The sequence below is a fragment of the Astatotilapia calliptera genome, chromosome 23 (assembly GCF_964374335.1).
Source record: "Astatotilapia calliptera chromosome 23, fAstCal68.1, whole genome shotgun sequence".
Lineage (NCBI taxonomy): Eukaryota > Metazoa > Chordata > Actinopteri > Cichliformes > Cichlidae > Astatotilapia > Astatotilapia calliptera.
In genome coordinates this window covers 5,329,237-5,352,327 of record NC_137443.1, presented here as the reverse complement: position 1 = coordinate 5,352,327, position 23,091 = coordinate 5,329,237, and the positions used below count along the sequence as shown (strand labels likewise).

The window sequence follows — 23,091 nt, the reverse complement described above, 5'->3', positions numbered from 1 at the left end:
TAATTTGGGCCTTTTAATAACTTTAATGACTTGAGCTGTTGTTTTTCCTAGGTGGAATGATTGTACACCACACATCTTTAATGACTTTAAAAAGTGTTGGCTGGACAAGTTTACATTTATTTTGGATTTTCTCTAATCCACACAAGATCCAGAGTATACATACACACCCGATATTACTTGGTTAGCAAATTGAACCTCAGCCAGATGCTTTTGGTAGCCATCAGTAAGCTTCTGGGGTAATTTTAGTGGGATATTTGAGCACTCTGCTTGCCAGATATTAGAATAATTAGCTTCCTGGCACTTTGTGAAATGTACCAATACCACTAGCAGCAAAACAACCCCAGGGGATGATGCTACCACCACCATGCTTAACACTTGGTATAGTGTTGTAAGGTTTGAAAACCTCACCTTTAATTTTCCAAACATACCTCTTAACTGTATTGAAAATTTGTGGACTATGCATAAAAGCCAGCGCCATACCAGGAAACCAACCAGTTCAAATGAACTCCGCCAATTCTGCCAAAGGGAGTGGTAAAAACAAAGAAACAAAAAAACAGCCAGCATTTTTTATTACTGCCAAAAGGTATCACCAGATGATAATTAGCTTAGCTTAGACAAAAAACTGAAATTAACAGAAAAGAAGCAGAAAAATGTGGAGTTTACACATCAGATTAACATTTTTATGACTTCTGTTTTTGCAAAATTAAAGAAATTAAATATGACATGTTTGTAAATGAGCAATGAATGAACTAATACACGCACCAAACCAGAGAGCTTAGAGTGTTTCCACTCTAAGCTAACCAGTTGCTACCCATGGTCTAAGACCTGTAAAAGGGGATTAGTGTATTTTATCAAATGTCCAGCTATTCATTTAACATACTGGTAAATATGTGATATCAGGGTAAAAAATCTCTCTCTTTTCGTCAGACAAATATTAGGGGATGTTTTGTTAAATCATTCAAGGCTTTTTCATCAAACGTGGTATGTGCTTCTGCACTGTAAACCCTCTGACCTTTCCATAGTGATTCAAAAAGCACGTTGCCTATTTGGAGTCATGGAAAACCACACCTCCCAAGCCTCCACGTGTGGAATCAGTCACTAGCTACATTGAGAGCATGCCTGACCTGGGATGAATGCCTGTGGAACATGCTCATGCAGTAAGAGTTACATAGGCTGCAAGGTACAACACAGAAATCAAAAGCAGGATTACAATAAATTGGTTTTTGGTGACATTTAGAAAAGAGGATGTTGTGTTTTTGGATTTCTGCAGTCTACATTCTCAGTCATTGTTGTGCTGATCCAAATGCCTCTGGAAACGCAAACTTAGAAGGAACGATACTAGAGTTAAAGTGGGGAAAGGGTACAGGAAGGTAAAGCAGAAAGAGAACAGTAGCAGAGGGTCACAGGGAATTTACATGGACATCATTCGATTTGTAACAGTAACAGTATAATATATGTTGGGTCATACGTCAAAAATGACACGTCTTGTGCAAAAACTGTTCAAATATAAACTGTTTAAGCACTGTACTTTATAATCATGACACTGTTGTACTATCTCAGATACATTGTTTGTAGTCTGTGGTGTCATTACTCACTGACCATAAGAGGTTTTATAGTTGCATTCACCTCACAGGTCGTGCTGAGGGCCAAAGTTGGTCTGTGCATGTTAGGGGATTATTTCTAGCTTCTCTGGTTGTTCAAGGTGGAAACTAGCCTGCTGGCATATCTTCCTACAGTGACTCAGTGTACATGCTTGTGACCGTCACATTGGCTACAGAAGCGAGTGTCAACCGGCACTGATGGATTAGCTGATCTGGTCCAGGTTCGAGGAAGACGCACTCATCGTGTCATCTAAAAAAGCATTTGAGATGTTATCGAATTTCTATCAGTTGCATTCCTGCTTTTGTTGTGCAAAGCTTACAAGGACATGAAGCTTGTGATTTATCCAGATAGGTAAAAATAGTACATGTATGATGTGTGAAGACAACACAGATTGGAAAGTAGTATGTTATCATTCCAAAGTAATAAGAGAGCACCATATCTGAAGTGTTCATTCTTTAGGAAAAAAATGGTGGGGAATTTAACTCCAAACACATTTGACTATCCTCGCTGTGTGGCATCAGATCACAGGGCATGTAGACAAACTAGCTAAACTTTAAAAAAAATTAAAGTTTGTTTTTCCTTTTCAGCCTAACTTGCATATGACTCAATGGATTAGCCTTCTTTACATGTACATGGCACATGCTAGCTTCCTTGCCAGTGCAAGTTACCACTTGCTAAAATGACACAGCTTTTTTCATTAAATCTGCATATAGGAAATGTCACATCATGAGTGTAGTTTAAAGAAATACAGTGTTAGATGGAAACTTTCACAACAGCACAGGTGGCAGAGCAGATGCAATGACATGAAGGTTTCAACACAGCCCAAGAGGAAGGAAAGGCAACCCGGAGGTGCTCCTCTGGTGTTATTTACACTTTGCCTCATTTCCTCTTTTGGCATGTTGTGCAGCCTCGCACGCACACACATGCGTGCACACACACACACACACACATAATGCGCAAGAGTATAACTGTGCAGTTGAAAGGACAACAAATAACTAGCTGCACTTTCATGATGAGTGTGTGTGTGCTCATGTGCACCAGTGTGTGAATGCATCCTCACGTGCCCAGGCACATCCACTAGATGTTTTGGAAAAAGGCAACAGAGCAGTTTAAACCAGCTGAGGAGAGTCTGCAGGAAAATGTGCTTGAAAAATCCCCAGGAGGCACACGACAGGGCCTGGCGCACCACATGGGAGTAAGTGATCTTAAGAGAAGGGAAAGTGTGTGTGATTCTCTCTAAAAGGAAAATTGCAGTCACCAAAGAAGTGACCAACCATGGAAAAGGACAGTGGAGCGATCTGATGATATTTGCACTCAGGGATCAGTATTTGGTCCCATGTTTGGGAAGAACTGAGTGTCTAGGCTAGGATTGCGGCGTGTAACTGGTAGCTTGTTCATGGCTATTCCTGCCCTGTGGGGGTTTTAGGGTGTATCATTACTCTTACATGAAATGTAAAGGTGATCAGTGTGTCTGCTATGGCAATTACTGTGCAATAACTAGGCTTCCAGAACATGTAAAGTAATATTATCCAACAATTCTTGTTGTAGTAATGTGGTAATCTTTGCAATAATTATAATAGTGATAATGTTTAGCTAGATGAATGCTAATATTAGATATATGAGTTAAGGCATACCATAACGCAGACCTCTATAGACTAATACAAATTATGTACTGACATAAAGCTTTAGCTTAATAAATAATACAGTGGCCCAAAACTGAGGTGAGTCCTGTCAACGGCTAAAGTCTCAGTATCAGTGATACAACCAGACAATTTTGATGTGGTTAGCAGACTGAGAATATAATTTATATTGGTGTGGCAGAGAAACTGATGTCTCTCTGATTGACCAAGTAGTCATTTTTTTAAACTTACTCTTTTCTACTTTCATCTTTTATTCAGGTACGACAGACATGTACACCATGGAGTATACAACAGTAAGCTTTTCATGCAGTCCTACATTTAAAAAAAAAAAGATTATGTTTAATCAATTTTAAATAGAAGGCTTGCTATTAAGAGGTGTTCATGTGGATACAGCAGTTTTAAAGAAATTACAATAAAGCCAAGAGAAGTAGGAATTACTCTCTTTAACTTTGTAACAACATTATTTGTGTGGGGTGGTCAGATGGTGGGCACACATTAGTGCTGTCCATGGCCACTCCTTGGCTCAGTCACTGGCCTTGCAATATTTCCATCCTTCTTGCTGATACCGCTAACCATTTGTTTCCTCATGAAAGGCTCAAGTTTTTGGTTTGGCAGCTCATAAACTCAGCGTTCACGAGTCCATTTGTCATACATAAAATCAGAAAGAGAAAGAAGCAGCTTGACTAGAAAAGTTAATAATTTTGTTTCAATTTTGGTGACTAATATATGTACACTTACTGGGGTTCTTCCACAAACTTCCTCAAACAGCAGTCAGACATGCATCATGTGTACGTCTGGGTTTTGTCGGTGATTTAGATTGAGTCACGAGAAAATGTAAAGCCAGACTGGACCTAAAATGGAGCTCTTTTTTTTTGCCCCATGACTAACCGCTGAGATTTGTCTTTTTTCAGCAGAGGCACAAAAGGCCAGACTACTAGCATCATAGAAACAATATATATATGTCTGTGCGTGTGTGGTTTAACCTGGTCCAACCGTTCACTATGAGATTCTGAAATCTTTCGTTTTCATCTGCACAGGTATACACGTTCAGGCTGTACTGTTTGTATATACTGTACACACAAGATGGGTCCCACCCAGCTGATGCACTCCCTTGTAGCATGTGACACCTCGAGTTAGAATGCCAAACAGCCACGGTCCTCACTGTCAGCAGGAAGGCAGATATTTTACACATCTTTCCCAGCGAAAGTGAGCTTCACATTTTCTCGTACAGACACGCACAGATGTGCCGCCTTCACTTTTTTCTTTATTCTTCAAGGGAAGATTAAATTTGCATTGCCTTTTGTTGACAGCTATTGCATCTTTTAGTTTTTATTCATGCATACTGCTGTAAAATGTGCATGAAACCACTCAAATCTGCTAATTAGAGCCTTGAATTGACAAAAAGGAAAGAGTAAATGTCTCTTTTCAGTAATGAGTAATTCAGTGAAGATCATCAAAGCGATGCTAAACTCGAAACAGACTGGGGATATGGAAGAACTCCAAGCTCAATTTAAGCAAATCTACAGCATGTTTTTGCCTCTCATGTAAATGTGCCCCACCTGGTCTGCTTTTAGTAAGTGAGTGCAGTTCTGAGCACAACAGACTTTTTTGTGTCTTGTTGCATTGGTATGGCCCAGGATGTTTCACGGCTCCGCAAATACATCCTTGTTTTGAGTTATTTTTTGAATTCTTTAAAAAGAAAAAAGAAACCATAAGTGGCAGACCAGCGACCGTATCGTCCTTTTGTATACGCACTAATTAATCTTCTAGGTGCGTGTATGTGATACTTTTATACCTGCGTGTCTTTGAGTTGGCTGCTCATTTCTGTGTGAATATGCATAGATACATGCATGAGAACAGAAAAGCACTTTTTCCCTCTCCCACAGAAATACTCAGTGCAATGATTACCTGCCTTGCCACTCAGGGGGCCATTTGCTGTTACCACAAAGCTGATTATCTCACCTCTACAGCAGGCTGTGTTTGCAGCTTTGCAATTTTTCTCCCAAATGCCCACACTTCTATTTGTAGAAATGTTACCTAGCTGGCACAGGCAGAAATATATTTGTGTTTGTGTGGATGTTTGCGTCTGGGTGAGTGTTTGCGGCAGCGCTTGCCTGCGTGTGTGTTTTGTGGGTGGGTGGGTGTTTATGTGGAATGGAAGGCTGTAAGAATGGAGGAATGGATGACACAAACAGGGCAAAGTGGTGGGAGGCTGGTGTCAGGGCCCTACTCCCACTACCAGGCTGGATGCAGTATCTGACAGCTGACTGAGAGTCTGCAGGCCCCCTCTTTACACAGACCCACCAAAAGGTCAGCACTTCAATCAGCTCCACTCTCTGGATGCTTCTCTTTCTCTCTTAGTGCTGCGAAGCCTCAATCTGCCCCCTTGATACACACTTAGCCATGCTTGACCATATCTCACAGGTGGAAATTTTCAGGTTTCGCTTACAAGAATGTGTTTATGTATCTGTACCATTTAACAGCTACTGTATATTAAAGCTAGCTCCAGGGCCGATGATTATGCACACTAGATGATATGTGTAATTTTAGTGCACTTTGGTGTGTGGAAAATTGACATCCTCGTAGCTGGCTCATTGCTCAAAGCGTTTAAATTTTCCAGACCTTTAATTTCCTCTCGGTTCCTTCACAGGTCTCTCATTTGCCTCCACACATCAGGCGCTCTTAATATCCTGTATTCTGCTACCTGCTGCTGGGAAGGATCTACTTTCCAAGTTATCAAAATTGCAATTTAAGTACTAATTAATATAAGACTTCTGGTAACTATACAGCACAGGCAACATGAAAACAACTTATAAATAGCCTGTTGCAGTTTGTTTCTTCTGCTGAAGATGACTTCCTGTAAATGAATAATTCAAGCTGTGATGTGATACCTCTTGTATAAAGGCAACATTTGTGGGACTTTATCATAGTGTCTCAGTTGTCACTCCCCCTCTTACGCACATAACTCCCTTATTATTCACCTGATACATTGTTTTATTTTTTCATTATCGAGCCTGATAAATTAATATTTCTCCCAGCGCTGTCGGCTGCATGAATTATCATTAACACGATGAGTGAAATGTCAATGGTGGCGCATGTGAAGTGTGTCCCGTGATTTCATGAGGCTAATAAGAGCATCGATATAAAGAGAGATGAAGAGGGTTTGGGTTTGAGAGTCTCTCAACTCCGTTTCAAGTCTGATGAGGTTAAAGTCGCTCATGTCCCAATCCACAAAGCCGGGAACTAAGCCTGCAAGAAGTCATCAAGGAAAATCTCACACCGTGTCACAGCCAGTGTGTGTCATGCTGGAGCCTGTGCCAGTACATAAAGAAAATCTTGCGCTTCGACTCTTTCCATTTGCTTTGTGATTCACCCTATTAGCCGCATTACTACAATGACACATGCTTGGACACAAGCATAAGTATTCCATGCTTGTTTTATGGGGTGGCACATTCAAAAGTAATTATGTTATGTCATTGTTATTCAATCTTATATTTGTTCTGGGCTTCTTTAAAGCTGCTCTTTTAATTGTAGTATCCATGTGATCAAACAGCCAAAGGTCCAAAGCAACATTCTGATAGTGAATTTAGTCCATAACTCAGTTCAACAAAGCTAGTGACTTGTGGACACCACCTAAGAGAACATGATAACCAGATCCTGGATAAATCGTAGGCAATGAAGGACAAGTTACTAATACTGAGACTATGACTTTAATTTATAAAACTGCTACTTCAGCTGATCTTTAAATTTCAGTAGGGATGCATCCACGGGCTACATCGACACATTCTTTGTGAGACATGTTTACTTTTTTGAGCCTGAGCCAAAAAAAAAAAAGAAAACTGGGACACTCGCTTCATTAGACGAGGGCAAGAGATAAAAATGCTGTGCAGTCTGACATAAAGTGTGACACCAGATCACTCGCAGCTACAGCATGTTAGCAGCTCTACAAAGCTGCATGTATCATTAACTGCTGAGAGCGGTTTGCTCAGCTAACATGCTCCAGGTAAAGTTTACAATGTTCTCCAACTAATCAGACTGCACGATAGCCTGCTAACGTTTGCAAATTAAAAGTAAACAGAGCTACCGGGTGATGGGAATTGCATTTGGTTTGTAGATATTACATTTTCCCAACGGCAATAGTTAGTTGCAGTGCAAGTTTTTTGAACAACCAAAAGTGAAGTAATTCCATTCAAAAGCCACATGAAGAGCAGCAGCCATTCTTTCCTGATAAATGGTCTTGATTATTTAAACAGATTGTTACACAGTAATTCTTTATGAATCAAGCTGACAATGCCGTATTTCCAAACAACACCACTGCATTGGAGCAAGCACTTTAGAAATTACATCATTGCTAAACACAATGATTCACATGGGCTGGTCCCTTTTATTGCCACTGTGGTTGACTCAGTAAACGCAGCCCAGTGAGTTCTCCCAAAGCTTCCAGCTGCTTTGTGTTCGAGTACCACTCAAACATGACACCGTGGACTGTCATAGTGTGTATCATGTTATTCGCTCCTGGGTGCAGACAGTGCAATCTTTTAACTACAGTACGTGGCGATCCATGGGAGATGTGCACTGACTTACTATCACAAACCTGATCTGCTCTGAAACACCACCAAATGGCTCTTGAGTAAGGGCTCTCACTGGATACTCGTCGTCCTTTGTCAGTGCGCTGCACTTTAATGTTTCTATACCACCAAGCAGCACTTAAACACTTGGGTCAGGCAGTTCATTTGTGAGATACTTCAGTAGTGTGTGTAGCTGAGGAAGAAGTGAATGTTGTGAAACTCAAAATATTTCACTACAAACTCATACAGTAGAAGTTTGAAGCAAAACTAAAACTGGAAGCACTATGAACCAAAAGAACTGGTTCCTCATTTATAGGGCACAGCTCTCCAGACACGACGGAACACCCAGCTGTTTTAGCTGCACGACAGCACACGTCAAGAGAAACGAGTTCGCTTGGAAAGCACACTGTCTTTTTCTGCTTCACTTTTCAGCACGAGCAGCCTTAAAATCTCAGAACACAGACATGATGGTGCAGCTCTTGGTTTCAACATCCTCTATTATAAATCTGGAATTAAGAAGTGGTGGTTTTGACATAACCAATTCATCTTGTTTGTCTGAAGTGTTACTCAGATGTCTCCAAGCCCTGAGGCTAACTGATGAGTTTGTATATTGTTCATGAGTGTGTGTGTGTGTGTGCAGCTGGGATGAGAAGGTTTTGATGAAAACAGCAGATTAGAAAGGAGAACAAAGAGCAGGATGTGTGAGGTTTTGTTGACTGTTTCTTTTCTAAAAAAAAAAATATCATAATTAATCAAGCCAAGTAAAGTCTTCACAGCCTACGTCAACTCTGCTAAAAACAAATATATGACAGTTTTGAAATAAAATTGTGTAATTTGTCTTTCCTCATTTTTATTCTGTACTGGAAATGATTTATAAAACTTCCTGTTCCTGCTTTTGAACCTTACGCAGCAGTTTCACCATGCACATTAGTAATTATTCGAACATTTCTGCGTAAATACTTTTACTTGCACCATACTCACACTTCTTGAGAGCCTGCAAGAGTTTTGACATTCAAAATAAACCGGTTGTGGTATATGCTCTGAAAGCCTTAAGTGGGCACGTGAGTGAGGTCAGCGCCTCCTGGAGTGAGTATGGTTATGAAACAAGAAAAAGGCCCAGTTTTCCAAAGAAGGGACAGCAAAAAAAAAAAAACAAAAAACAGACTTTTCCTGGCTTAGTCATGTAAGCCTGAAGTCATCACTCACAACAAAAAAGCCCTGCCAACACATTTAAATGAAGCAACAGAAGCTTCCAAATAACTCAAACCCACACATGGGCAATGCAACAGTAAAATGACTACACTTTCAAATCCAGGAGCTACCACAAATATTTCAAGAGACCCTTTCTTTTGAGGCTTTACGGTAAACAATTTCCTCCAGCCTTATATGAAAAATATGACAGTTCCTTCCCTGAAACTGTGGTTTGCTGGGAAGTAGAGGAAAAATTTGATTATCCAAAACACTGAACTACCTATGATGTCTGCTGCCCTCAAGTGGCAGAATACATTCATTACAGTCATCAGTCACTATAAAAATGAATTAGAAAACCCCCACACTACTTCTTTTGTGAAGCACTTTCCACAACACATGACAACTATTTAATAATAGCATGTAATTGCAACACACTGCTAACTTTGTCTTTGTGCACCAAAAATACTACACATGTGCATTTTTGCAGCATGAGAAACCACCACAAACTCCTCCAGCAAGTAATTCCAAATAAATTTATTTTTAATTTCATCCCCTGTACAAAGTAAGCATGGAGTCTTCTGGACGCCGACGTGACTGAGCTGGAAACACAGATGGGCTGTCGATTTCCATCCAAACAACAGAAAAGATTACCTAGGAGGGAAAATAAACAAGAGCTTGATGAAAATAAAACCTAATGCTGTTAGTGGTCAGTAATTACCTGTTAACGTTTCCACTTTTGATATTATTAATTGTATGCAGTCCTGCATAATTATCCTGTTAAACCAAACAAATTCCAGGACAATAAACAGCTCATGTTAGAGGAGTTGAAAGGTCGTACCACAAGTCTACTCCAGAGCCTTGACAATGGCTTCATTGGCCTCTATGCCGATCTGAACTTCTGCCCTCGCTGCCTCGTCAGTTGTTCCAGCCAAATCAGCCTGGGCCTTCTCTAGGTTGGCTCTGGCTGCCTGAAAATAGAAAAATAGAACGTGTGACTATTTAAAAAAAAAAAAAAAAAAAAAAAAAAGCAACACCAAGATAACAACCAAAAGTCCAGCTGCATATTTTTAGAAACAGTTATAGATTATTTATTTTTCCATCTTATACCACATTATTACAGTAGTGTGCAATATCAAATACACCCTCATCATCTGTGACTATGAAAATACTTCAAGACAGGTCATCACCCTCAAAAAAAAGAAAAAAAACATAATAGAGTATGCAAAACTCTAAATCATCCAACAAACCCCTTTGAGGATGACTGGGATGTCAGGATATCAAGATGGGGAAAAAAAAGAGCTAGTCTTAAGTGAGGAGAAAGACAAGCAGGGAAAATCCCCACTGCCTCTTTGCTCTGAAAGCGCCATTTGTCACAGTCGCGATTAGAAACGAGAAATGCCAAACATAGCTGGAAGTTAAAGGTCTCCCAGCAGGGATTTGACACATCTGCTTTAACTCAACAGTGACTGACCTTTCCCTCCTTATTAACAGACCAGACCCATGTGCATTGTTACTCCAGAGTGGGAGGCGATGAGGAAAAATTAACTCATTTACTGCTATGAAGTCAACTTGACAGTGACTCTGGCACTGCCCAAGGTCAAAGACGCGACACCTTCGAGGCGAGTGCATGATAACGCAGCCTAGCATTAACAAGACTGACATTTAAAAGAGGACTCAACACTGACGTCCGACTGAAACGCCGATCTGATGGATAATCATCAGCTGGGAGGTGCCGAATGACCCAGCAGATCAAATCAGAAGAAAATAATGTAGCGTGGGATCAAAGGATGGTCTCTGCTGTCAAAGAGCACGATCTGGGTGGATAATTAGGAATGATACAAGCCTGAACAAATCGAATATATAGATACCCATCACACAAACCTCATTAAAGCATAAAAAAGACAAAGAACTGACAACCCACTTATGAATACCACTGTGTCAATACTGGTGACACTGTTAAAGAGTAAAGAGTGTGAAAAGAAAAGGAAACCTATTTTAAAACAAGGCTTTCAAAGCTTTCTCACTTGCACAGCTTTTGACAGCGTTTTAAGAACAAACGACTGGCTCCCACCATTTGAGCTCACAGTGTAACACCTGGTCTCCTGACTTGCAGCTGCAAACTTTATTCATACACAAAAGGAGAAGAAAAACAAAACAATCTTTTATTTATCCAGCTCCATAAAAAAAAAAAAAAAAAAGTAAAAATCCAAATAGGGCTGGGCCATATTATACCGTTCACGGTAATACCGGTATAATGTTAGGCAACGATAGGAAAATGAAATATCGCGATAGAATGGGAGTAAAACGCGCATGTGCAGTGCCTTTGTTTTCATACGCACATGGCCGATTGTTGAGTGAAACAGATGAACCAGAATTGGTTTGTAAAAATGGTGCAACTTCAGTCATGTGGAACTGGTTTGGTGTTTGTCCGTCAGATACACGACAAAGCACATTTTTTTGCAGAACATGCAAGCAGCCGTTGTTATTGTCATATTTCTCGGACTAAGATGCTCTTAAATCTGGGAGTAATCTGGGTCCTAAACTCCGTGTGCGTCAGGTCAAACAACACTGCAGCATCACTTAGAGTTAAAAACTGTCTAAATTCTTTCATCTTTAATAAAACGATCAGCATTGCTGCTTTACCAGGTGTAACTATGAAGTTTAACTTCCAGGCATCCATGAAAACTAAAGTTATTACATTTAACGGAGTTAGACGTTAGCAGGAAGCTAGCGGAAGTTAGCTCGCTAGTTTCGCTAGTTACCTAAGCATGATATAGCATGTTCTGACTGAGAGATTTCTGAAAAAAATCAAACGTACAGTTCTGCTATCACTTCCAACATAAATGAAGACAGGAAACTAAACAGCAGTGACGTTTGTAGGGTTACTGAAGTTGGGCTAGCTGGTATATAATGATGTGCTACGTGATCGCTAGCGACACAGCTATGTTAGCATAACATAAACAGTGAAGCTGGAGGACAAACACTAACACTTTTCCACTTATAAAAGTTAACATGAAGGTTCTTCATGGTTAGAGACAAATGCAATCGCATGGCAGGATGTTGTAAACGGACCAAACTTCAGTCAGGAGAACAACTGAGATAATCCATCCACAATATGAGGTTAGTCATTAATAGACTGCAACAACATGGGAATAGAGCAGCTGCCAGAGAATTCAACATTAATGAATCAATGGTACAGAAGTGGAGGAAGCAAGAAGAATGAGTTTAATAAAGTTTGATTTATCTGACTGCTTTGTTTCGCTTAATGTGCCTTATAATCCCGTGCACCTTATGGTCCGAAAAATACATACTGCACACTGCAGTTTAATGTTGCAAAGCACTTCAGTGGATATTATACATGGTTATGCTCAGGATATGTCAGCCCATTTCTACTGGAAATGCCTTTTGGTTAAACTTTCAGCAAGGAATTTGCATTTGCACTGTTACATTTTTATAAAGCTTTAATGTACATAAAAACCAGCTTCTTGTTTAAGTGAAAATAAATGGAAGGTTGTCTTTTTGCGCTAGTAATGTTGTGGAGTTGTATTTTGTCTCGCATCAATTATATCATCGGTTATATCGTTATCGCAAATTTTCAAATATATATCGTGATAAATATTTTTGGCCATATCGCCCTGCTCTAAATCCAAAGTCAAACAGAAAAGAGCTGGTGAGGATTACAATGCTCAAAGACAATTCAGGTACAAAAATAGCTGCTGCACAAAATCAGAAGCAAAACTCAAGAGTGCAAAAGCAATTCAGAGTGTAAAGAAATAGAAAAAACAGCAACCTGTTCATTTAAACAACTTATTTAAGTTCTAACATCTAAATAAACTGTTAGAGCAGGCACACATATTTGTCTTCAATGAAACCAATTTCAAAAAATACTGAGTGAATTAACACCAGAGCACAGAGTGATCATACAGTTCAAACATTGGGGGGGGGGGGTTATATTGTGAATAGGGCTGCCACGATTTGTCGACTAGTCACGATTACGTCGACTATCAAAATCGTCGACGACTGATTTAATAGTCGACGTGTCGTTTGAAGCTTTGTAAGATCGCAAAAGACGCAGGAATAATAGCAGGATTTAAGAGTGTAATAACGGACTGAAACAGAAGATGGCAGCACTGCACGTACAAGGATTCCAGCTGCCGTTAAACCCCGAAGAAGAAGAAGTACCTGTGTCCCAGAATTCATAGCCCAGCATAGTTTCCAACAATGGCGGTAGCTAGTTAGTGTGAATGCTTGAAAAGCATTCACAGTATTGTTCTTCTAATCTTTATTAGTGTGAATGCTTGAAAAGCATTCACAGTATTGTTATTCTAATCTTTATTATTATTATATTTTATTCTGTATTCCGTACGTTTTTTGTAAGCCTACTCCTTCAAAACCGTTCAACTTAGAAAAACCATTCAAACACCGTTAGATTCCTATTCTTTTGGACAACACTGCTTCTATTTTTCATATTTTTAACATTTATATTTTTAATTTTATTCAACTTTATTCAACAAAAATTTATAATGTATTTCAATGGGGAGACCCTTCAAATCCTCATTCAACTTACTCATTTTTAAACTCTTACTACTTCCACATACATTGACATAGAGCCACCATTCAAACTTTAAAACGAAGACAAGACATTCAACTATTCAACTTGTATTTATCTTTTCAATATCTATTATACTTTTTCTTCAGTTCCAGTTTAAGTTTCATGATGTTTTTTCAGCCGTTTCAGAGTTTATAATGGGTGTGTATGGGACGGAATGTTGGGGCTAGAGTGAGGCAGCTCAACTGCTAGAGTGAGAGGAGCAAAAAAATTAATCTTAAAATCTTTTTTAAAACTGCTGCTGTGTCCGCAGCGTTTGCTCTACAGGTATGATTTTACCCTCAAAACGTAGCCATGGCTGTCCTCTTTCATCCAATGTGTTTACTATTGTCCTAGGTGTTATGGTTCTTTCATAAATGTCACCAATGCACAGCCTCCTCCCTCCAACTCTTCCATAGACTCTAATGTTAAATTGGCTCAGAAGGTTCGTTTGAAAATCAGAAGAGCATGGTGTCTTTCCACTGTCACCACGTCCATATAATAAACTCCACAGGCATGAAAACTGAGAATTCAGTAGACTAGAAGCTGCTGTCGCTCACGGTGAAAGAATTTTGTCAATACGACTTTTACTTTTCATTTGGGAACGATTTGTTTCGGCCTGACTTTTCTGTTCATTTTAAGCAGCAAAAGTGAGGCGCATGTCTGTGTACGTGTGTATGGAGCCATTGGGTGCGGTCACTATAGCAACCAGGCTCACACCTGCCTGCTTAACGAGCTCTCTCTCTCACTCTGCCAAGATTCAACTTAAACACTTCTCTTTCAACTGCTGCTGTGTCCACAGTGTTACAGCCATCATTTTATCCTCAAAACGTCGCCATCGTTGTTCTCTTTCCAACATCTTGTCTTTCAAAGCTCAGAGATGTAAACTTTTTAAACTGTGTGGATCCAAGTGGAGGGATCACATTTTAGTCATTCAGTGATTCAAAGAATATGACCTTTTAATATTCTTTCAGATGTTTTCTGACTCTAAATGTTCTTTTCTCATTTCTTAGGTTTTTCTAATTTACAATTAAAACATTTTCAGCTTTTTTCCAACTTCTTCTTCTGTGTAACCTTCAGCAGTTCAGCACTTTTGTTTTCAGGTTAAATTCAGGTTGTTTTTTTTTTATCTCATTCAAAATTTTTAACTCAAAATTCAGCAATTAATTCATTTCAGTCCATACATTCAGATTCAAGCATTCACACTGCAGTTTCTTCAGAAAATGCACTTTCTAGTTCTTATATTTTATTATCTATTCCGTACGTTTTTTGAAAGCCTACTCCTTCAAAACCGTTCAACTTAGAAAAACCATTCAAACACCATTAGATTCCTATTATTTTGGACATGGTTGCTTGTATTTTTCTCATTTTTAACATTTATATTTTTAATTTTATTCAACTTTATTCAACAAAAATTTCCCATGTATTTCAATGGGGAGACCCTTCAAATTCTCATTCAACTTACTCATTTTTAAACTCTTACTACTTCAACATACGTTCACATAGAGCCACCATTCAAACTTTAAAACGAAGACAAGACATTCAACTATTCAACTTGTATTTATCTTTTCAATATCTATTATACTTTTTCTTCAGTTCCAGTTTAAGTTTCATGATGTTTTTTCACCCGTTTCAAAGTTTATAATGGGTGTGTATGGGACGGAATGTTGGGGCTAGAGTGAGACAGCTCAACTGCTAGAGTGAGAGGAGCAAAAAAATTAATCTTAAAATCTTTTTTAAAACTGCTGCTGTGTCCGCAGCGTTTGCTCTACAGGTATGATTTTACCCTCAAAACGTAGCCATCGCTGTCCTCTTTCATCCAATGTGTTTACTATTGTCCTAGGTGTTATGGTTCTTTCGTAAATGTCACCAATGCACAGCCTCCTCCCTCCAACTCTTCCATAGACTCTAATGTTAAAATGGCTCAGAAGGTTCGTTTGAAAATCAGAAGAGCATGGTGTCTTTCCACTGTCACCACGTCTATATAATAAACTCCACAGGCATGAAAACTGAGAATTCAGTAGACTAGACATTGCTGTCACTCACGGTGAAAGAATTTTGTCAATACGACTTTTACTTTTCATTTGGGAACGATTTGTTTCGGCCTGACTTTTCTGTTCATTTTAAGCAGCAAAAGTGAGGCGCATGTCTGTGTACGTGTGTATGGAGCCATTGGGTGCGGTCACTATAGCAACCAGGCTCACACCTGCCTGCTTAACGAGCTCTGCCTGCCACTGTACCAAGATTCATCTTAAGCACTTCTCTTTCAACTGCTGCTGTGTCCACAGTGTTACAGCCATCATTTTACCCTCAAATTGTCGCCATTATTGTTCTCTTTCCAACACCGTATCTTTCAAAGCTCAGGCATTTAAACTTTTTAAACTGTGTGGATCAAAGTGGAGGGATCACATTTGAGTCATTCAGTGATTCAAAGAATATGACCTTTTAATATTCATTCAGATGTTTTCTGACTCTAAATGTTCTTTTCTCATTTCTTAGGGTTTTCTAATTTACATTTAAAACATTTTCAGTTTTTTTCCAACTCCTTCTTCTGTGTAACCTTCAGCTTTTAGCAGTTCAGCACCTTTGTTTTCAGGTTAAATTCGTTTTTTTTTTTGTTTTTTTTATCTCATTCAATATTTTTAACTCAAAATTCAGTAATTAATTCATTTCAGTGCATACATTCAGATTCAAGCATTCACACTGCAGTTTCTTCAGAAAATGCACTTTCTAGTTAGTTTTAATATTACTCTTATTATTCTTTCTGGGTCACAAAATAAACGTTTAACATATTTTCAGGCGAGAAAGTAGCTGTGTAAACCTCAAATATCGGCTCAGTTTATCAGGACACCACATATTTTCAAAAGCGCTCCGACGTTTTCGGAGACGTCTGTTACCCACTAGCCGGGGGCTAGGTCACTAGCGCCGTGAGAACACCGGACTCCCGGCAAATTGTTTTCAAACCCACCGCCGTCTTTCGCGACTCAGGTTAAATATATATGAGTCACTTAGATAAATTAAAAATGTTGTTGTTTGGCTTTTTTTTTTTTTTTTTTTAGTATTTTATTTGTTCCTGAGTAAATCGGTTTGGCTGAGATTAAAGTTATAGTTTTTACACAGCTGAATAAACATCAAGCAGACAGCTGATTATCAGAAGTGTGAGATGCTGGAGAATTTACTCCGGTGTCCTGTTATATTTTAGATAGCAAGGAGTTTATTAAACTTTACCGAAACAATCTGCAAATTTCATTAAAATTGAATAAACTATCATCTTGTCTTTATTTTTAGTTAGCACCTTAAAAGCTTAAAGCTGTAAGCTAATGATAGTTATATAAACTGTAGTTTTACGTCCAGTGGATGATGATCTGATTAGTCGACTAATCGCAAAAATAATCGGTGACTAGTCGACTATCAAAATAATCGTTTGTGGCAGCCCTAATTGTGAAAAAGCTTGATGGGAAGGCAATTTAATGAATACCAATTATTTGTGTCGGACTGAATCTCAGTCCTTATACACAAAGGCTGACTTTATACTCATTACATGCCACAAACATTGATCATTTTTATTTATAACTTGTTAAAAGTCTGAGATATGAGGGAAGCAATGCACCTATTGGATAATTGGTCATTAAAGTAAATACAGAGCTGCGGATTGCAATTATAGGATCACCTGTGCAATGTCACACAATCAATCAATGAAGCTTCTTTAAATACTGACCTTTGGGAAATCTTGTGAAGCTCAATATGAGCTGGTTTGCAGTGGTGACAGTTTCATAATGACCCTTGCTTTTGTGGCATTTATTATTTCAAAGCACAACATTTACCCATTAAGCCACTGACTGACGTTTTCCCATTATAAAGACCACCTACGTGATACAACACATTACCTTTATCTGTTTCATTCTGCAGACTTCTTGGTGCACACAGAAGTATCCTCACTCAGCTTCCCAATCGAATTTCAAGTCAATTATTGCATTATCTTCTTCAAGTACCAAATCACAATGCGAGTCACCTCGAGGCACTTTACACAGCATAGTGAAGAGCTTACAGTGCTACAGCAGGAAACTCCCACAACACTCTGCTGAAACAGAGTAATGGAGGGCAGATACTCAGCTCAGTGGAATAGCACAAACCATACCCTTCAAGGCTTTTTCTTTGCACTGTGAATGAAATGTCACAGTGAAGGTCACATTTAACATGACGCTTTCTATCATACGCATTCTTGCATAAGTGTAATTTCTCTTGGGTACATTTGTGTACCCAAGAGAAATTACTCTTGGGTACATTTGTGTACACTGTGTGCTAAAATAGTCATTCATTGATGTGCAGCTAGAGCTTGAGAGATGGGGATAAAAATGGTAACGGTATTCAGACTTGTTCAGTTTTGGAAAACTAGTGCATTATAGCATATTATATATAAGGAGAATTGAATCTGGCTTCATTAATCTGCACTCAGTAATGTAGAATACCAAAATATTCTAGGGTTTTTTCCCCCTTTCAAATTTATATATAATTAAAAAAAAATCAGGATGAGCCTTCTGTTGATTGGACAAAACTGTGTGTATGTAAGGCTCCCACAGCTTTAGTCCAGCATAAAAATCTAACACTAAGTGAGACCAAGTCAGATCGATATTAAAGTAGTCAAATATAGAGAGGCCCTTACAGAGAGCTAACAGAAACTGGTTCACCTATCAGGATGCAACTTACTCAAAAAAGTTGAGAGAAGAGTGGATTTAGGACAAGTGACTGAGAAGCCCAACCAAAGCTCATACTTGAACCTCATAAAAGATATGTGAAGAACCCCGAAAGTGACAGTTCATAGTAGCGTTTGGCCATCTGCTCCATGTTCCAATTGTCTTGGTATCACCCAGGGTGCCAGAGGAGGTTAACGTACCCATAATGCACATGTGGCATAAACACACGTACATATAGAACAAGTTTACATAGAGTGATGAATTATTTAGTATTACAGTAAACAGATAACATACATGGACTTAATACTATTGAAGCTGAGCAGCTGCAACAGTATCACATCTTAACATTTACTGGTTCTTTGCCGTTTTTTCACCTTAGACCTGTAGTTCTACATCATCCAGTTCTTTTCCATGTATAAAAATCACCTCACCTGCACCTCTTCACGCTGCATCGTCCCCTCCCGACACACAAAAGAATTTTTCCAGAGGGGGAAAATTGAAGATGATGAGACTAACAACTAGGGATGGGTACCGGTATCGGTTCTGACATAAACGGTAGTAACCAGACCGAAAAGCAGCGCACATTTCGGTGCTTTATTTCAGTGCTTCTTTTTCCTGAGCTGTGATACACTTTAGATTCTAGCCAATCATTTTACGTTTCCGAGGATAGTAGGCGGGTCCAGGTACGTACGTTCTTTTAGAGCAGAGCTACAGATTAAAAATGCCCAAGGCGAAGCGGTCAAAAGTCTGGCTGTACTTCACAGCAAAAGATGCAAACTCAGCAACCTGCAACAAGTGCTTTAAGCTGATACTGTGATACTGTCAAAGGAGGTAACACCTTGAATCCGATGAAACACCCGGCGACGCATAGCGGTTTTTTTAAAAGCCGAAAAATGCGCTGTATTTGATAGCTTGCTGCGAGACCTCACACCGTGCACATCTACTGCGGGTGTGGTAACTGTTATCGGACCCGGAGTTAGCAACATCCCCCAAAAACCGGACGAGTACAGTCCTGGCCCCTAGCCCTGCCAGTGTAGCAGAAATGATGACGGATGATGATGGCAGCAGCAGCCGTTCTTCTCTGCGTGAGTAGCTTAATGTTGTTCGTGTATAATTTACGTTGAGTAGGCTAACCACGTTATTAAATTAATGCATGTAAGGTGAACTAGCAAACATCATCATAGCTACATGCTGCGGTCTTCTTGTTTGATGGCAGATACTCCCTTCACCCTGGCCAAAAAGGCTAAAATGACCAAAGAAAAAGTGGAAAACATGAGAGGTTTTTGGACAAAGTTTGTGTTTTTTCCATTGTTTAAGCACTGCTTCCAGCCAAGAGTGATACCATATATGCCCTCTAGCTGCAGAAAAGGCTAACATTGTTATCTTTTTACAAAAAAAACTGCTGAACATGAGAGGTTTTTGGACCAATTTTGTGTTCTCCATTCTTTAAGCACCGGTTTGAGCACCGTTTAAGCACCGGCACCGTTTCAAAAGTACCGGTTTGGCACCGGTATCGGATAAAACCTAAACGATACCCATCCCTACTAACGACTATTATGCTCAAATTCAAACCACCAGTCAGGAATCTCCTCCTGTTTTCTCTCATTTGATAATAATGAGGGGTCAGTGTAGCAGCTCCACACACATTAATTTCAAAGTTCACATTATACTTACTGCAATGTCCAGCTGATCGAGGGGAAAAGCTTCCTCGGCAAGCAGTTGCACAGAAGAATCCGCATTGACCGTTACGGACCCACTGCTCACTGTGAATATATACACGCACACACACACACAGTGTAAGTATCCACATGGAATTTGTAGTCACCTCAACTACATATGTACCATTATACTCAATGCAGTGTAGAAGAGCCCCATAGCATCCCTGATTCTTACAATTTTCTCTCAACCAGTTTTAATCACCTCACCAGATTCTCAAATTTTTAATCCCATCATACAATTAGCTGGTTTATCTATAATTGTAACGTTCTCCTCAGGTGTAATGTCAGCCAAGTGCACTCCCACATTAATAGTATTTTGTTTAGATGTGATAAAACACTTTGTTGTTGTTTTTGGCATCAACAACGGCCAAAAAGGAAAAAAGGAAAGCAGATCTTTACCCCCCCCCCCAAAAAAAAGAAAGTGAACATGGTTGACTGTAGTGCGGCACAAGTTGCTTTCCCTTTATGCTGGACGCAGGCTACAAACCGCTTCATAGTAGACAGCCTGATAGTGTTTTGTTAAATGCTCACACTGTACAAAACAAGTGATCTGTGACCAGTGGGTAATCACAATAAAGCCTTCACTGTAGCAGTCATTAATAACATCATATTAATTCAATAAGATGGTAGTTCTTCCACCGAGAGATTCAGTGTTACTGGGTGCAATAGTGGAGATAAAACTGTTTTATTGCCGCAACGGTTTATTTAAAACCACTAAAGATTAAACAACGGTCATTATATCTGGGCATCTGTTAATTCTCTTAATTTTGTACTTTTGAGATAATTTTCTTTTCTGCTTCAAAAAATGAGACTAAAACCAAAATAATTTATTACTATGACTATAATCTCTCTCTCTTTGATTGGATAAGTAGGATCTTGATCCTTCTTTGTGGGTCTGTCTGCAGTCATTCACTCATTTTTCCAAAGGAAAATCTTACCGAAGTATTTGGCAGAAGAGCCATCATCATTAAAGACTGTGACAACACCAGGCCGGAGCACCTGCAGGGTGGGTACGTGGGCAGGGAGGATACCGAATGCACCGGTAAGCGTGGGGACATCCACCTGTTTCACACTGGCCTCTTTGAAATAAACCTGCAACACACAATAATAACACTTTTAAATTAAAAAAATAAATAAAATGAAACATTACACCACCACTTTAACAGAGAGCTTCAACCCACATTAACTGACAACAATTAAGTAAATATCCAGATGCAAAACTAAGAACCAGACTTTTGAAACGAACAGAGCATCACAATAACCACAAGTCTTTTTAATCCATATTAACGCATCATGATATAACAAATTTGTCTTTGCGCTTGACTTTACCTGTTGGATCAAAAACATTGTTTATTCACATTCAGAATGTGAAGTGAACTGCACTGACAAGCTCGTCCCACCGACATGCACTTCAAGGTTACAGTTTAGTATTTAAAACACAAGGGCTCCTTAATAGTGTCACTGAAACTTATTGCACTCCTAAAAAATGTAAATGTGTTTTTAAAAAATGGATCCGGAGTCTTAAGTAACCGTGAAGAGAGCAATGCTTTGTAAAGGACCACACACTGCTTGTCAAATACGGTGAATGACGGCTAGGCTAGGCTACACCAGCTTAACCTCCAAACACAAACGCTAATTTAAATGCAACCGTGCATGTACTGCTCGGGGACACAGCGAGGCCAAGGACCGGCACCAATCTGTTACACGACCCCAAAGGTGCCATTTAATTAAAAAAAAAAAAAATTCATTCAGTGAGCCGATTAAGCTAGCTGGGCCTGAGAAGCCTAGCCGTTATCGTTAGCCTAGTACCTGTGTTGGTGAGGCGAACGTGAAGGACATCTGCGGGGCACCGGAGGCGGCCTCGGCGTAGCAGCGAGTCTGCCTCAGCACAGGCAGAGCACGGCGGAGAAATCTTGCTGCCATCATCCTTGAAAATGTTATTTTTGTGAAGCACGAGTGAATGACAGGGATCCCCAAGCCCTTGCGTGAAGGCAGTCAGTGTGCGCTTGGTAGGACAAGGACGTCGGGAGGCTACCCATCAGGCTTTGCTGCGACGTAGAGGATGCAGGGTAGTGTAGTCTTGGGGGGAAAAAAACAACAACAACAAAAAAAAAACCCAATTGCGTTAACAAATAAAGGTCTCCCAGTTTATCCATCGTTTAAAAATACTTTGAATCACCTCCTTAGTCCCGTATGCTTTCAGTTCTAGTTGGGTAAGGTACCCTGTCTTTTACTATGCAGTAACACACAGTAAAACAGATTTATTCGGTTTGTTTTATTTGATTTTTTTGTAGTATATTTGTTTACTGTTGATTTAGCACAGTCAATATGGTGTATATTTAGCATAACATGTATAGAACTGGGATAAACTGAGGTTGTTTTGAATGTGCTAAATGTGTATTTCAGCCTTTCAGCTGGTATTCTTGCTGGAGTTACTCGGGGAAACATTTCGAGATTGATTGGGGAAGAGTGGTTAATGTGAGAAAAATAGTGTTTTCCATATTTACTCATTAATAAATATATTTATCGTTCAATATTGTTAAATATATGCATCTATCAGTATTTATTGACAAATAAATGTAATCCCCATTGCGTCAGGAGATGGCGCCAAACCCCTGTAAAAAGCCTGCAAACCGGTGTGTCGCCAGTAAACGCCTGCCAGTGTCTCTGTGTGTTTTTAATGTCAAACATATTTACATATATTGATATACAGAATGTAGTCAGTATGATTTATGAAGGGTTATACATAAAATTAAATAAAAATGGGTCGGTCGTTTTGTAAGTATCTTAATGATCCTGCATTAGTTTACCTCTGTGTCCTTGATTATAATATATCCAGTCCTTTTTGGCCACTATGATATCTTCATAGAACTGTTATGTTATATTTTTTGGAATTTGTGCTGCCCTCTTGACCAGGTAGTTCTAGAAAAAACATATTTGCAGTGTCAGTGAGACTTTTATCTGGATATATGAAAGTCCCTTTGCTATAAACTGATTGCAACTTCTGCCTTGTGAGAGGACAGTTCTTACTGACTCAAAATGAAAGATATGACTGTCTCAGCCACATGTTTGACGATTAAAGGCCAACGA

At 39.3% G+C, this 23,091-nt stretch overlaps 1 protein-coding gene and 1 long non-coding RNA gene across 2 annotated transcripts; one reads left to right on the top strand and one right to left on the bottom strand.

Moving 5' to 3' along the window:
• The first annotated feature begins 2,595 nt into the window (after positions 1-2,595).
• On the top strand, positions 2,596-12,528 carry LOC145424076 (uncharacterized). The gene is made up of 3 exons (XR_013905031.1): positions 2,596-2,797; positions 3,501-3,535; positions 5,893-12,528. It is a non-coding gene; the product is annotated as an uncharacterized LOC145424076 (long non-coding RNA).
• Positions 9,521-22,078, bottom strand: atp5f1d (ATP synthase F1 subunit delta). The gene is made up of 5 exons (XM_026158764.2): positions 21,811-22,078; positions 20,940-21,093; positions 19,958-20,046; positions 9,840-9,969; positions 9,521-9,652 (listed from the first exon to the last, which is right to left on the bottom strand). The coding sequence occupies exons 1-4, from the start codon at positions 21,925-21,927 to the stop codon at positions 9,847-9,849; spliced, it is 483 nt and encodes a 160-aa protein (XP_026014549.1). The 5' UTR covers positions 21,928-22,078; the 3' UTR covers positions 9,521-9,652; positions 9,840-9,846.
• Positions 22,079-23,091: the final 1,013 nt, after the last annotated feature.

Bases quoted from the DNA above. Each gene is read 5' to 3' on its own strand.
- atp5f1d (XM_026158764.2), bottom strand. From the start codon at position 21,927: ATGATGGCAGCAAGATTTCTCCGCCGTGCTCTGCCTGTGCTGAGGCAG. The intron at 21,094-21,810 runs GTACTAGGCTAA...TGTGTGTTGCAG, and splicing joins CGTTCGCCTCACCAACACAG to GTTTATTTCAAAGAGGCCAG. The intron at 20,047-20,939 runs GTAAGATTTTCC...ATATATTCACAG, and splicing joins CTCTTCTGCCAAATACTTCG to TGAGCAGTGGGTCCGTAACG.